The 14022-nt window shown below is 47.7% G+C and overlaps 2 protein-coding genes across 5 annotated transcripts in view; one reads left to right on the plus strand and one right to left on the minus strand.

The window, feature by feature from the left end:
* LOC111237602 (aftiphilin-like) overlaps positions 1-7171 on the plus strand; it is an 18108-nt gene extending 10937 nt beyond the window's left edge. For 3 of the 4 annotated variants that reach the window (XM_022766750.1, XM_022766749.1, XM_022766751.1), the window contains 5 exons: positions 2886-3008; positions 3224-3284; positions 3611-3694; positions 4472-4595; positions 6305-7171. In XM_022766750.1, the coding sequence (XP_022622471.1) occupies positions 2886-3008; positions 3224-3284; positions 3611-3694; positions 4472-4595; positions 6305-6446 (534 nt within the window). In that variant the 3' untranslated portion in view covers positions 6447-7171. The remainder of the gene's footprint in view (positions 1-2885; positions 3009-3223; positions 3285-3610; positions 3695-4471; positions 4596-6304) is intronic. The other variant, XM_022766752.1, reaches the window with a different exon arrangement.
* Positions 7172-10700: 3529 nt separating this feature from the next.
* On the minus strand, positions 10701-13919 carry LOC111237576 (ras-related protein Rab-1A). Its single transcript, XM_022766723.1, has 6 exons — positions 13750-13919; positions 12355-12427; positions 12129-12224; positions 11937-12032; positions 11572-11703; positions 10701-11004 (listed from the first exon to the last, which is right to left on the minus strand). The coding sequence occupies exons 1-6, from the start codon at positions 13761-13763 to the stop codon at positions 10807-10809; spliced, it is 609 nt and encodes a 202-aa protein (XP_022622444.1). The 5' UTR covers positions 13764-13919; the 3' UTR covers positions 10701-10806.
* Positions 13920-14022: the final 103 nt, after the last annotated feature.

Here is a 14022-nt window from a genome sequence, read left to right on the forward strand (position 1 = left end):
AGAGACAGAGAGGAGAGAGAGAAAAGAGACAGAAAGAAGAGAGAGAGAGAGGTAGAGATAATAGAAGTAAGAAGAGAAGAGAAGAGATAGAAGAAAGAAATAGAGAGAGCAGAGATAGTAAGTAGAAAGAGAAAATAGTAGAAAAAAGAAAAAGCAGAGCAGAAAGCTAGAAAAGAAGAAGAGAAGGAGAAGAGAAAAAGAGAAAGAGAGGAGAAAGAGAGAACGCTGCAGAGAAGAGAGAGAAAAAGAACGAAGTAGAAAGAAGAAGGAGAGAAGTAAGAAAGAGAAGAAGGAAGAAAAGAGAGAAAGAAGATAGTAGAAGAGAAGATAGAGAGAAAGAGTTAGAAAAGAAAGAGAAGAGAAAAAGAGAAAGAAGAAGAAGAGAAGAAGAAAGAAGAGAGAAGAAGAACAGAGAGAGAGAAGAGAAGAAGAAGAGAGAAGAGAAAAGAAAGAGACAGAGTAAAAGAGAAGAGATAGAAAAGAGAAGAAGAAGAAGTAAGAAAGAAAATTAGAGAAGATAGAGAAGAGAGAAGACAGAGAAAGAAAGGAGAGGAGAAGATAGAAAGAGAAGAGAGAGAGTAAGAGAGAAAGAAGAGATAGAAGAGAGAAGAGAAAGAGAGATAGAAAAGGAGAGGAGAACCAGAGAAGAGAAAAAGAAGAAAGAAAGAGAAGAAGAAGAGAGAAAGAGAAGAGAGAAGAGCAAGAGATAGATAAAGAGTAGTATAGAGAAGAAAGAACTAGAGAGAGAAGAGATAGAGAGAGAAGAGAAAAGAAGAGCAGAAGACCGCCTGAGAAGAGAGGAGAAGAGAAGAAGAAAAGCTAGACAGAGAGAGAGAAGAGAGAGAGATAAGAGAAGACAGAAGAGAAGCGAGAGAGAGTAATAGAGAAGAAAGTAAAGAGAAACAAGTAGAGTAAAAAAAAGAGAAGTAAAGTAAAAAAGAAAGAAGGGTTAGAGAGAAAGAGAGAGAAGAAGAGAGAAGAAGAGCAAGAGAGTAGAAAAGAGAGAATTAAGAGAAGATAGAGAGAAGACAGAAGTAGAGTAGAAAAGATAGAGAGAGAAGAGAGAAGAAGAAGAAAGAAAGTAAGAGAAATTTTTTTTATCCTAGCTCCCTAACATGGTATCTGCACCGGCCCCAAAAATCCACTATCGGTCAGGCTCTAGTTTGTTTTGGACTTTTATCTCGTTTTAAGCCACAGACACTTTTTCCACCTGGGTGTTTTCAGCTGTTGTTTTGCCCAAGCAGATGATTTTAGTTCGTTCAGACGTCTGGATCTTTATCAGAGGAACAAGCTGCTGGCAGCCATCCAGCTGCTGGAGACGGTCCTGTCGCTGTCTCATGAGGAGCGTGGCCTCAATCTCTGATGTCTAATAGTCAAACTGTTTTATCGAGTTTCTCCTGGTTTAATCCCGCGTTGGTTTGTTGTGGAGGAGGAGGACTTCCTCTGTGGATCGCTTCAGCTGCTGCGTAAAAACCTGCTGAACGTCTGGTTCAGAGCGATCAGAGAAACAGTCAGAAACAAAGGTTAAGCATCAACCTCAAGCTGGCAGCTCTTTCTCTGAGTCTCTGTCCTCCGTACAGCGTCGGCTCAGACTCACCTGAACCACTGACACTGAAGGAACATCCAACTACAACTCCATGATCCCCCACTCCTTCAATGACATCATCCCGTCGTCTGTTGTTATTGTTTTATTGAGAGGCAGGAGTTTAAGATCTGTGTTTTCAGACCCTGTTTCGGACCGGTCGTTATTAACTTACTCCTCTGTCTCTCTGTTTGACGCTCGTCTTCCTCTCGGTCTCATTGGTCGGTTCAGGTCTGTGCGTGGCGGTTGTGGACGCAGCTTCAGGAAACATCCACGAGGCGTTCGCTCAGTACCAGTGGGGGGGTTTACCACTGGCAACAAAGCCTCTGCTCTGCTGGCCTCGGCATCGACACAGAAACATCGTAAGTTCCTGTTGGACCCTCTGCTCTCCTAGGCACACTAAAAAACATATTACAACCAGATCTGAATCCAGTCTTAGACGTTTGATTGAAATCTGTGACCTTTAGTAACCTCTGCCCTGCAAACACCACACTGACTGACTCTCTGCTGTGCGCAGCTGTTCACGGGACAAGAAGAAGCACGCGGTTCCATTTGTGCCTAATGTAGCGCCGCCAGCCTGGTGAGTCTGCACATGTTCGTACCTGTCAGTCGCAGCAGCTTTAATATCACAAACATATCTAATCTCATTAATCATGCATTAACATCAACAAAACCACCATGACATCATTCCCTGACGTGGGGTAGTATCAAAGTCTCAGGTTGGAAACTGAGTGTGTGAGGAGCAGGACACGTGAGTTCAACACTGAGGTGTCAGTTTAAAAACTGAAATCTCAACATCACATTTTTGTTTGGTTTAAATTTGAAGATGTCAGACTTTTTCTAAACCTTGTCAGAGGGACGTCATGCCATCATGATGCCACAGGTGAGCCTCGGTCTTGTCACATAAAAGGCCGCAACTGCCAAGTTTTTATTTGAAAAGGAAGACAGATGTGCATTTCATCTGGGTGGGGGGTGGACCAGAGGACGAGTCGGTATCTGGAGTGACTGATTGTTGGTCTGCTCCTCTTCAGCAGCTCTCTGAAGTTCCTGAAACCTGCGGGTCACATGACTGATGACGAGGCAGGACGTGTGTGTGTGTGTGTGTGTGTGTGTGTGTGTGTGTGTGTGTGTGTGTGTGTGTGTGTGTGTGTGTGTGTGATATATATAAAACATCACACGTGCTGTTGTTGACTATCAGCTGTGGTTCTGTCAGTGTTGATATTCAGATCTCCCTCACTGAGTTCTCTGAGCGACAACACATTATGATCTGTTTCTTTATTTGATCATTTACCCCCCCCCCCAGGGGATGCTGGAACCAACCAAAGAGCCTGTGAAGCCGGTCTCTGCAGCAGAGATGATTGCTTCCATCGCCCAGGCGCCTCCGCTGGCTCCAGAGAAAAGCTCGTGTCCCTCAGACACCGTCCAGGTGAGACGCCATTATTCCTCTGACCGGAGACAGTCAGAGGAGACACGATGTCTCATGACACCATGAAGACAAACATTCACCGGGACTCAAGGATGAGCTGGTTAGATTGTGGGGGTCAAAGGTCATGGTGACATCACCAAAGTGTGGAGATTTGTGAGGAGAAGTCGACTCCTCCAGTCAAACAAACCTTTGTAACCTCCTCTCTCTCCTCCCAGGAGGCGCTCCCACCTGTCCAGTTCGACTGGAGCAGCAGCGGCCTTACCAACCCCCTGGACGGTAGGTGACCCCCCCCCGCCTGCTCATGTCTACCACACTCTTCTAACCCTCATAGCGTTTCTGTCCTGAACTCACCAGCCACGCCCCCTGACTCACAGCCAATCAGAAGTTAGGAGGAAAAAACACATGCATGAACGTGTGTGTGTGTGTGAGAGAGAGAGAGAGAGAGAGAGAGTGACCTCTGTAGACTCTAACGTTCCTCATGTCTCTCTGATCACTGACACTGCTGCATGTCTCTGGTTTCCCCTCTCTCTCTCTCTCTCTCTCTCTCTCTCTCTCTCTCTCTCTCTGTGTGTGTTAACCTCGGCCGCCCCCTGGCTCTGCAGCGAGCGGAGGCTCGTCTCTCTTAAACCTGGATTTCTTTGGTCCTGTGGAGGATTCAGGCTCCACCAGCTCCCCATCCATCCCAGGTCAGCAGCTGCTCCCCTCCCCCATCTTTAAATTAACCTCCCGCCTCCACTTCTCACTCGTCTGTGAGATCACAGGACACACACTTCCTGTCTGAGCTGTGTGTGTTTATCCAGATGTTTACGTTTTGATGATGAGAAACATCATTTATTTCTATATAGTTCCATGTTTCCTTTGTAAAGCCCCCCCCCCCCTCCCCCCCCTCGCTTACAGCTTCTCCTGCAGCATGGAGGGAGGGGGTCCATGTCAATCCAGGTGGGGGTTGTAAGGTCGTCACATTGTCAGTGTGTTACCTGCAGCACATTCAGGTAGGACAGGAACACTCGTGATGAGCTGCTGTGGGCGGGGCCAGCAGAAAACACCTGTGTTAGACACTTTAAAACCCCCCCCCCCACTTGTCTCTCGGTCATTTTCACAGACAAAAAACTTAGAATAGAACAGATTTTTTTTCACTTGTTTGTACAAATAAAAAAACCTTTTCAGGTGCCGCTTTCACACCTGGCTCCTCCCCCTCCCCCGTATCAACAGATGTTGGATGGTTTCAGTGGCGTCTTTTAAAGTGTCTAACACAGGGGTTTTCTGTACCTGTCCTACCTGAATCGGCTGCATGTAACACACTGACTGAACATGACGACCTCACACCACCCCACGTCTGATCACCTGAACTGTCACTTTAATTGTAGAGTCTGATCTGGATCAGGTTTCAGTCTGAGATCGAACTCTGAGGATCAGACCTGTGACAGAACCTGCTCAGGTGTTTTCTCTCTCCCTCCTCTCAGGTGTGGACCCTGAGCTGTACGAGCTGACGACGGCCAAGCTGGACCCGGGCGGCTCTGGCAGCCGGGTGGCCGACGCCTTCGCCCGCCTCATGTCCACCATGGAAAAGACCAGCACCTCCACAAGGTCAGGGGTCAGAGGGGGGTCAGGGGTCAGCAGCTGTTTTTACCTCAGACTGTAGAGGTCATGTGGTCGTCATGACGCTCACCTGTTGCTTCAGTTTCTTTATTAAATCATTGGAGTCAAAACAGACATGAAGCGAAAAGTCGACACAGCTGATGATTGAAACAATACACAAGAGTTTCATATGTGACAGAGTCAGGTGTGTGTGAGAGGTCAGGTGTGTGTGAGAGGTCGGGTGTGTGAGGTCAGGTGTGTGTGTGGGCGGGCAGGTGTGTGAGAGGTCAGGTGTGTGTGAGAGGTCGGGTGTGTGAGGTCAGGTGTGTGTGTGGGCGGGCAGGTGTGTGAGAGGTCAGGTGTGTGTGAGAGGTCGGGTGTGTGAGGTCAGGTGTGTGTGTGGGCGGGCAGGTGTGTGAGAGGTCAGGTGTGTGTGAGAGGTCGGGTGTGTGAGGTCAGGTGTGTGTGTGGGCGGGCAGGTGTGTGAGAGGTCAGGTGTGTGTGAGAGGTCGGGTGTGTGAGGTCAGGTGTGTGTGTGGGCGGGCAGGTGTGTGAGAGGTCAGGTGTGTGTGAGAGGTCGGGTGTGTGAGGTCAGGTGTGTGTGTGGGCGGGCAGGTGTGTGAGAGGTCAGGTGTGTGTGAGAGGTCGGGTGTGTGAGGTCAGGTGTGTGTGTGGGCGGGCAGGTGTGTGAGAGGTCAGGTGTGTGTGAGAGGTCGGGTGTGTGAGGTCAGGTGTGTGTGTGGGCGGGCAGGTGTGTGAGAGGTCAGGTGTGTGTGAGAGGTCGGGTGTGTGAGGTCAGGTGTGTGTGTGGGCGGGCAGGTGTGTGAGAGGTCAGGTGTGTGTGAGAGGTCGGGTGTGTGAGGTCAGGTGTGTGTGTGGGCGGGCAGGTGTGTGAGAGGTCAGGTGTGTGTGAGAGGTCGGGTGTGTGAGGTCAGGTGTGTGTGTGGGCGGGCAGGTGTGTGAGAGGTCAGGTGTGTGTGAGAGGTCGGGTGTGTGAGGTCAGGTGTGTGTGTGGGCGGGCAGGTGTGTGAGAGGTCAGGTGTGTGTGAGAGGTCGGGTGTGTGAGGTCAGGTGTGTGTGTGGGCGGGCAGGTGTGTGAGAGGTCAGGTGTGTGTGAGAGGTCGGGTGTGTGAGGTCAGGTGTGTGTGTGGGCGGGCAGGTGTGTGAGAGGTCAGGTGTGTGTGAGAGGTCGGGTGTGTGAGGTCAGGTGTGTGTGTGGGCGGGCAGGTGTGTGAGAGGTCAGGTGTGTGTGAGAGGTCGGGTGTGTGAGGTCAGGTGTGTGTGTGGGCGGGCAGGTGTGTGAGAGGTCAGGTGTGTGTGAGAGGTCGGGTGTGTGAGGTCAGGTGTGTGTGTGGGCGGGCAGGTGTGTGAGAGGTCAGGTGTGTGTGAGAGGTCGGGTGTGTGAGGTCAGGTGTGTGTGTGGGCGGGCAGGTGTGTGAGAGGTCAGGTGTGTGTGAGAGGTCGGGTGTGTGAGGTCAGGTGTGTGTGTGGGCGGGCAGGTGTGTGAGAGGTCAGGTGTGTGTGAGAGGTCGGGTGTGTGAGGTCAGGTGTGTGTGTGGGCGGGCAGGTGTGTGAGAGGTCAGGTGTGTGTGAGGTCAGGCGAGTGTGTGAGGTCAGGTGTGTGTGAGGGCGGGTGTGTGTGAGGGCAGGGGTGTGTGAGGTCAGGTGTGTGAGAGGTCAGGTGTGTGACATGTTGTCGATCTCTTCCTGTTTGACAGGAAGCCGAGGAAGGACGAGAACCTGAGTGAGGAAGCGGCCAAAGTGATCGCTGGTCTGCCCGACCTCTCCTTCATGCAGGCCAAGGTGCTGATGTTTCCCGCCACACTGACGCCGCTCAGCTCCCAGGCCGTGTCGGACTGAAGCCCTGCTCCCCACTGACCACGCCCTCTGACAGCCCACCATGCTCGTCTGGCCACGCCCACTGGCTCGGTCCATTTTATCAAGTTATATTTTTTTTGTTTGTTTGTTTTTTTGTTTGTTTGTTTTTTTCTCATGCTGCAGCTTGGCTCCTCCCCCTTTTCATACATGTTTTTTAACTTTTGTTTTTCAAAATAAAGCGAAGCATTTATCATCAGGGGAACAGCTGAGCGCTCGGCCGACGACCTGCACATGTAACAGAGTAGAGATCAGATCATTAATTTGTAGAGCTGATAATTTGTAGAGGAAGGTTTAGAAGTTTGTGCTGTTCATATGTAGAAGAAGAAGAAGCAGAAGAAGAAGCGTGGCGTGTACATAATCAGGGATTCAACGTTTCTGTTCCCGTTAGTTTTTTAGATTCCGATGATTTGTGTGTGTGGTGGGAGTGTGTTCATGTCTGTGAAGGAAACACTGGCTGAAGCTCTTTGAATCAAACTGAAGTGGAAAATATATATGACCAGTATAAATGAATACATTTATATACATATATAAAATCTATATATATATATATATATTTATGGACTTGAAACCACACTGCCTGCAAAATCCAGCTGAATGTTTCGTCCCTCGTTGTTTCAGTTTTTACCTCCAGTCAAAGATTTTAACCTGATTTTCTTTAGTGTCAAAGATGTTTCTGTCATTTAATGAAGCTTTTTTAACAGGAAGCCCCCCCCCCCCCCCCCCCCAGATGTTTTATTCTTCAGTCTCAGTTGACGTGTTCTCACTCACTTGTTTCTTTTTACTCCATGTTGAACAGCTGGACTCAAATGTTCCAGCTGTTGTGGATAAAAACACATGGCATCACTTCACAATAAGAGTCCCCTTATAAAGGATTTATAAATGCTTTATAATTAGGTTATTAACACTTAATAAATCATAAATAAACATGTTATAACAGTTTTCATCCATTGATGCAGGATCACTATTTGGCAAGATCAAGTTAATGCAATTACTCATTAATATTAATGATTTACTAGCATTTATAACTGGTAAAATGAGCTTTATTGTCAAATAATAACAATAACTAACTCATTAATTAATTAGTCAGATTAATGAGTAGTAGCATTAACTTGATCTTGCTAGTAGAGATCCTCCATCAATGTTTGAAAACTGTGTCACAACTTGTTTATTTATGGTTAATGAAGTGTTAATAACCTAACAATAAATCCTTTATAAGGGGACTCTTATTGTGAAGAGGTAGCATCTCTTAGTTCTTTTGTGTTGGGGGGTAAAAATGGGACGTTTTGGTTAAAACCACTGAAGCTTGCTGAAGGTTTCTGAGCAGTGACGGTCGACTCATCAGAAGGGAATTAAGGGACCAATCGTTGACCAGGTGTCGGTTTGAAACTGATGAAGTGCTTTTTGAATCTTTCTCATGTTTGGATGTTTCTTCAGTTAGTTGTTTTCGGCTCATACTACTGTCAGCCCCGTCTCCAGGAGGATTTTGCACATTGTAAAGATGAAATGGATGTAATCATAGTTCACTGTGGCTTTAGACTGTGTACAGTTAAACTATGGACTGTAAAATGTATGGGAAAATTCCTATGGAAAAAAACTGAATCACTTGAAGAGCCTGTCAAAAGGTTATCGTGCATGCCCAGGTTCTTTTCAGACGATACGTGTGTAAATTTTACTTTTAGTGTACACAAGAATTAAAATAATTTAAGAGAAAATCTCCTCTGCTCGTTTCTGTTCAAGTCAAACGTGACTTCATCATGACAGGTGAGGCTGTGGACGTCACGTGACACGTTCATTTCCTGGAGAGGATCAAACCCACAGACTGTAAATAAAGATGGCTGTCAACTCTGTGACGACCCGCAGGTTTCTGAAGCTCAGAGTGAGCTGCCCCACTGTCGCCACCTTGGCAGTGTCTGACTCCGCCCCTAACTCCCAGCTAATCCAAATACGGTCAAGTTTGATCAAACAGCTGCTTTTCAGCACGAGTCGGGACTGCACATAGAAACCAGGTGAGACTCTGCGGAGCATCCACAGGTGAAACCACCAGGAACCACGTTTTCATTGGTCCCCGCTGACGCTGGAGCAATGCTAAAGTTAGCTTGATCTGTTCTGTAGCTCACTTTAACAGGTGGTCTGAGACCTGTCTGTCTCTGATTAAGGGCTCTGCTGCTGACCGGGATCGGGACTGGGACCAGCACCAGGATCAAGATCGGGACCAGGATCAAGATCAGGATCAGGACCAAGACCAAGATTGGGACCATAATCAGGATTGGGACCGGGACCAGCACCAGGATCAAGATCGGGATTGGGATCGGGAGCAGGACCAGGATCAAGATCGGGACCGGGATCGGGATCAGGACCAAGACCGGGTTCGGGACCAGGACCAGAGAAAACGGTATTAAACTCCTCACACTGGCTGCCTGTCTGTTTTAAAGTTCTTGCAGCAGCCTCCTGGTCTGATATGGTTCTAGTCTCTGAACCAGGACCCTCAGGTCTTCAGGGTTTTCATTGTTGCAGGAGGAAAACTGGTTTCATTCTTTGATTTTATTTGTTGTGAGTCTCAAACTGTTTTGATCACGTTTCTGTCTCCAGTGTGAACGGAGCCAGAGGAATAAAGTTCGATTGATTGATTGTTTGGTATCAATAATATGAAGCATGTCCTCAGCTCGTCAACCAGCTACTGCTAGTACTGTCTGAGCACAGGAAGTGACCTCATTGACCCCTGCTGGGACCAGTACCAGACCCTCGGCCTGATGTCAGGACAGGTGAGCTACATCATCTGCAGCTGGTCACCAAGACGCACCACGAAGCTGAACTTCATTAATATGCAAATTTATGCAGAAAGATGATGAAACATCAGGACCATGTGGAAGGAGGTCAAACGTCTCTCCACAGTATATCTTCTTATGGATATTAAAGCTGGAAGCTAACACTGGAACAATGTAAAATATGGGACCTTTAAATAAACAAAAAAACACTGATTGCTTCTTATAAACATGAAATGTTATCAAATATTTTGGCAAAAACCCAAACATAAGTATTTTTTTAAATCCCAATTTTTATTATTTTATTTAATATTTTCTAAAACATTTTAAAATAAATCCTAAATTAAAAAAATATGTATGTTTAAAAAAATCCCAAAATACAAAAACTATTAAAAGTTTTCCATTAAAAACCTTTAAAAAAAGAAAAATCACAAATGTGTTCTTATGCTGTTTATTTGATTTGAGAATGTTTGAAATGTTTTAGAGGAAGTTGAAATCAGAGCTTTTTAACGACCTCTCCTGAAGACACTGAGCAGCCTGAGAGATGTAGGTCAAAGGTCATCATTCCTCTCGGCTTATGAGACGAAGGTGGAAAGAAAAACACCACGAGGACCAACAGTTATCAAAGATCTCCTTCATTGTTTTAATAGTAGACATTGTGCCACAAAAATGTTATGTCCGCAGCCACAAATCACGTGCCGAGATATTACTGACTCCAGCTATGGATCATTCGCTTCACTTGCTTCTCTACAATCTGCAAATCACTTCTTACATTTATGTATAAATATATACAGTTTATAGATTATTCTGGAGCGGGGGGGGGGGGTTCGGGGGGTGGAGCTTTCTCCTGTCGTGGTTGTGCTGTTGGTTGAGAAACATTAGCAGAGGAACACACACGGCTGACGTCACGTCTCCCAATGTAGCACATGCTTATAGTATGACGAACACCAGCGGCGCACACGCAGCCCAACACGGATATTTACAGGAATGTTAACACGGCGGCGTCTTTCACCACTGTGGGCACATGAGGGGAGAACGCCGACAACACACCAGCACCGGAGGCGTGACGTCACGGAGATCTCCTGCCACAAAGGCACTGGCACATGGTTTCTAGGGGCGACGGCGTGAAGTCGGAGCAGGCGGCGTTACCAGAGCGTTTCCTGGCGGGAAGCCACTCGTGGCGTCATGAGAGTAGCACGGAGGGAAGCGTGTGATCGGGTCGAACATGCATGATGCTGGTCTAAGCATGTGCTTCATTTGAAGTCTGAACAATTCGTATTAAGTCTGAGGAGATTCATGCTGCGGTCCACAGCGGGGCGGGGGGGGCTACTTCCTGATTACTTTCAGTTTTAGAAAAGTGGCGGTTTTACAATCAGAGCGAATCAGCTGTGTGCTGGTTAACGTCACACTGTTAAAATGGCGTCACGTTGTTCCAGTGTGAGTGTGTTTGGATNTCCCCCCTCCCTCCCTCCCTCTGGTCGTCTTTCCCTGTGGAGCGTGTTAACATTGAGACATTGTGGGCTCGGGGTGGATTCAGGTCGTGGCGGTTTTTGGGTGGGGTTGGGGGGTGGGGTGGGGTCTCAGCAACAGCCTCCGGACGAGGTATTGACTGGCTTGCTCTGGATCTTGACATTGGACTTCTCGGCAGCGCCAGCTGTGGCCCCGGGGCCCATCCTTTTCTTGATCTCGGCCGCCATGGTCATGAAGGCTTGCTCCACGTTGGTGGCGCTCTTGGCGCTGGTCTCCAGGAAGGGGATCCCCAGGTTGTCCGCGAATTCCTGGAGGAGGAAACAGGAGCGCGATGAGTGAAACTGCTGCTGAGGAAGACTGTGAGATGAGACTGAAAGCACCAGAACTGTTGCTAAATAGACCTCGAGGTGAGGCTGTTTTATTTCAGTCCAGTTCTGAGGCCTCTCAAGGACCTGAATCCAGGACATGGATAATGCTCATATGAGTCCTTATCAGTTGATTAATTACATATTAATTAACCCCCCCCTGTGACCTGTGTAATGTGTGACCTGTAACATCTATGACCTGTGTGACGTGTGACCTGTGTGACCTGTGTGACCTGTGACACCTGTGTAATGTCACCTGTGTGACCTGTGTGATGTGTGACCTGCGTGACGTGTGTGATTTGTGACCTGGGACAACTGTATAATGTGTGACGTGTGACCTGTGTGACCTGTGTGACCTGTGTGACACCTGTGTGACCTGCGTGATGTGTGACCTGCGTGATGTGTGACCTGTGTGATTTGTGACGTGTGACCTGTGACACCTGTGTGATGTGTGTAATGTGTGACACCTGTGTGACCTGTGGCCAGACATGTTGCAGTGTGAACACTCACCTTAGCTGTGGTGTAATCCACCACCTTCTTCGTTGTGAGGTCACACTTGTTGCCAACGAGCAGCTTGTTGACGTTCTCGCTGGCGTAGCGGTCGATCTCCTGCAGCCACTGTTTGACGTTATTGAAGGACTCCTGAGGACACACACACACACACACACACACACACACACACACACACACACACACACACACACACACACACACACACACAGATGTTAACTCTGACCAGTCTGGTTTTCTTTCTTCTGGCAGCTTAGTGAGACGATACAGGTGAGATGTTCTCCGCTATGGCAGCAAACAAACAATCTCCATGGAAACAGTAGAATTTTACTGCTGTAAAGCAGGTTGAGGTTGTGAGTGCTGACCTGATCTGTGACATCATAAACCACGATGATGCCGTGAGCTCCTCTGTAGTAACTGGACGTGATGGTGCGGAAGCGTTCCTGTCCGGCCGTGTCCCACTGTGGAGGGAAAGAACAGCTGGTGAGTCCACACTGACACTAACACACCATCACCACTAATCTGTTCACGCCGCCGTGACTCCGCCCCCTCCTTACAATCTGGAGCTTTATGGTCTTCCCGTCCAGCTCGATGGTCCTGATCTTGAAGTCCACACCGATGGTGCTGATGTAGCTCTCTGTGTACGTGTCATCCTAGGTCAGAACACACACACACACACACACACACACACACACACACACACACACACACACACAGGTGGGTCTGGGTGGCAGGTGTGACACCTGCAGCGTTATCAACCATCAGAGAAAAACAGACACTTACTGCAAACCGGAGGAGGAGACACGACTTCCCGACACCAGAGTCACCGATCAGGAGCAGTTTGAATAAATAATCACTGTGAGGACAGAGGAGGGAGAACTGTCACAACACACGGAATAAAGCTGCAACCACCAGTCACATGATCTCCGGCTTCAGCTTCTCAAAGAGAAGATTTCCTTCTTTTTTTTTTGAATTTCTGTGAGTCGACTAATTAATAAACTCGTCAGAACATACTTCGGAAACTAATCAATAAAATATTAGTTAGTTATAACCTTGTTGCCTCCAGCTGGACGTTACAACAACATGCAGGTTAATAATGTAGAAATGTTTAAACATTTAATCGATAGACATTTCATCAGCAGCTATTTGGATAATTGATAAAGTGAAAAAAGAATTCATCAGTTTCTGAGGTTTCTCCAGTGGGGGGGTTCGTTTTTTTTTTCTGTTCAAGGGGGGGGGGCGGGGGGGTGTATTGTTATGAAAATAATAATAGGTTACAACTTTAACTTAAGTAGTCAGTTTACAATAAATAAATCTGCAGCATTACTAGTAATTATGACATTTAATAAGAAACTGAATATTTATTTCAGTTTTATATCATTTATCTCTGATTGTTTTCGTAATCTGTTGATTGGTTGATCAGCTGATTGGTCTTCATGTGCCTTTTTACTCCAATTAACAGGCCAAACTAATCAGCAGCTTTGATGGAAGTGACTATTTGTTTGTTTGTTTGTTTTTCCGGGTGGTGGGGCTGGGGGAAGGGAGGGGTGTCTGAACAGGTCAGTCAGGGCCATTTTCACTGCTGTTTGGTCGGTTAATCGAAACATTAATTGGCAGTTCGGTCGGTGATGGAGAAGTGTGGTGTAGTAACACCACAGAACATCATTACCTAACTCCACACCGGGAGCAGCAGCTTCCTGTTAACGGCGGATAAATGAGGCTGAATTCACCGGTAAACGTCCCCGGGTCGGTTTACACATCTCGGTTAGCGTCACGGTCACCGACAGGGACGTGTCCCGCCGCTACACGACTCTGACCGATCAGCTACCTCTACGGCTGGATCCTCGGGCTGTGCTACGTAGTTAGCCTCCTAGCTTCTGACGCTACATACAGTGAACTTGCCGTCTGTGAGCGAACACAAACTCGGGAGCAAACACCAACAAACGGTCGCATTAATCGGTGATTTATTGATCAGAAAACACCGATAAAGTCAAGTTTGACGGCGAACATCAGCGCGACAGGCTGCCGCTAACCGAGCACCGGAGACAAAGCAGCTGACGTGCATCTTGTACCGGTCCGCCCGGACGGCTAACGTTAGCCTAGCTTAGCTTAGCTGCCCCAAGCTAAGCTGACAGCTCAGCCGGACCTGTCACAACCGACATGAAAAGCCCCACTTACTATTCGGGATTCATCGTTGACTACAGGTGGTAAAGTGTCGTAGCGGAGAGAGCGGGAGGAGCGGGTCACGGCTGAAGCTGGAATCCGCCTCGTTCTGGAGAAAAAACACCGTTTTTGTTGAGAACTGGTTAAACTGGTTGTCGCAGCCACAACAGCATAATCGAATCAAATATGGCTGTCAGCGCTACCTACCCGGAAATACCAGAGGATAGGAATCGTGGGTAGTGTAGTCTTGCAGCAATGGGCGTTCACACAGCGTCTGGGTAATTAAAT

Source organism: Seriola dumerili, unplaced genomic scaffold, assembly GCF_002260705.1.
Source record: "Seriola dumerili isolate Sdu_G_001 unplaced genomic scaffold, Sdu_1.0 BDQW01001001.1, whole genome shotgun sequence".
Classification (NCBI taxonomy): Eukaryota; Metazoa; Chordata; class Actinopteri; order Carangiformes; family Carangidae; genus Seriola; species Seriola dumerili.

Coding starts and splice junctions, on each gene's coding strand:
- LOC111237576 (XM_022766723.1), bottom strand. Junction 12,225..12,354: donor GTCTCCTCCTCCGGTTTGCA/GTAAGTGTCTGT, acceptor GTTCTGACCTAG/GATGACACGTACACAGAGAG. Junction 11,704..11,936: donor TTTATGATGTCACAGATCAG/GTCAGCACTCAC, acceptor GTGTGTCCTCAG/GAGTCCTTCAATAACGTCAA.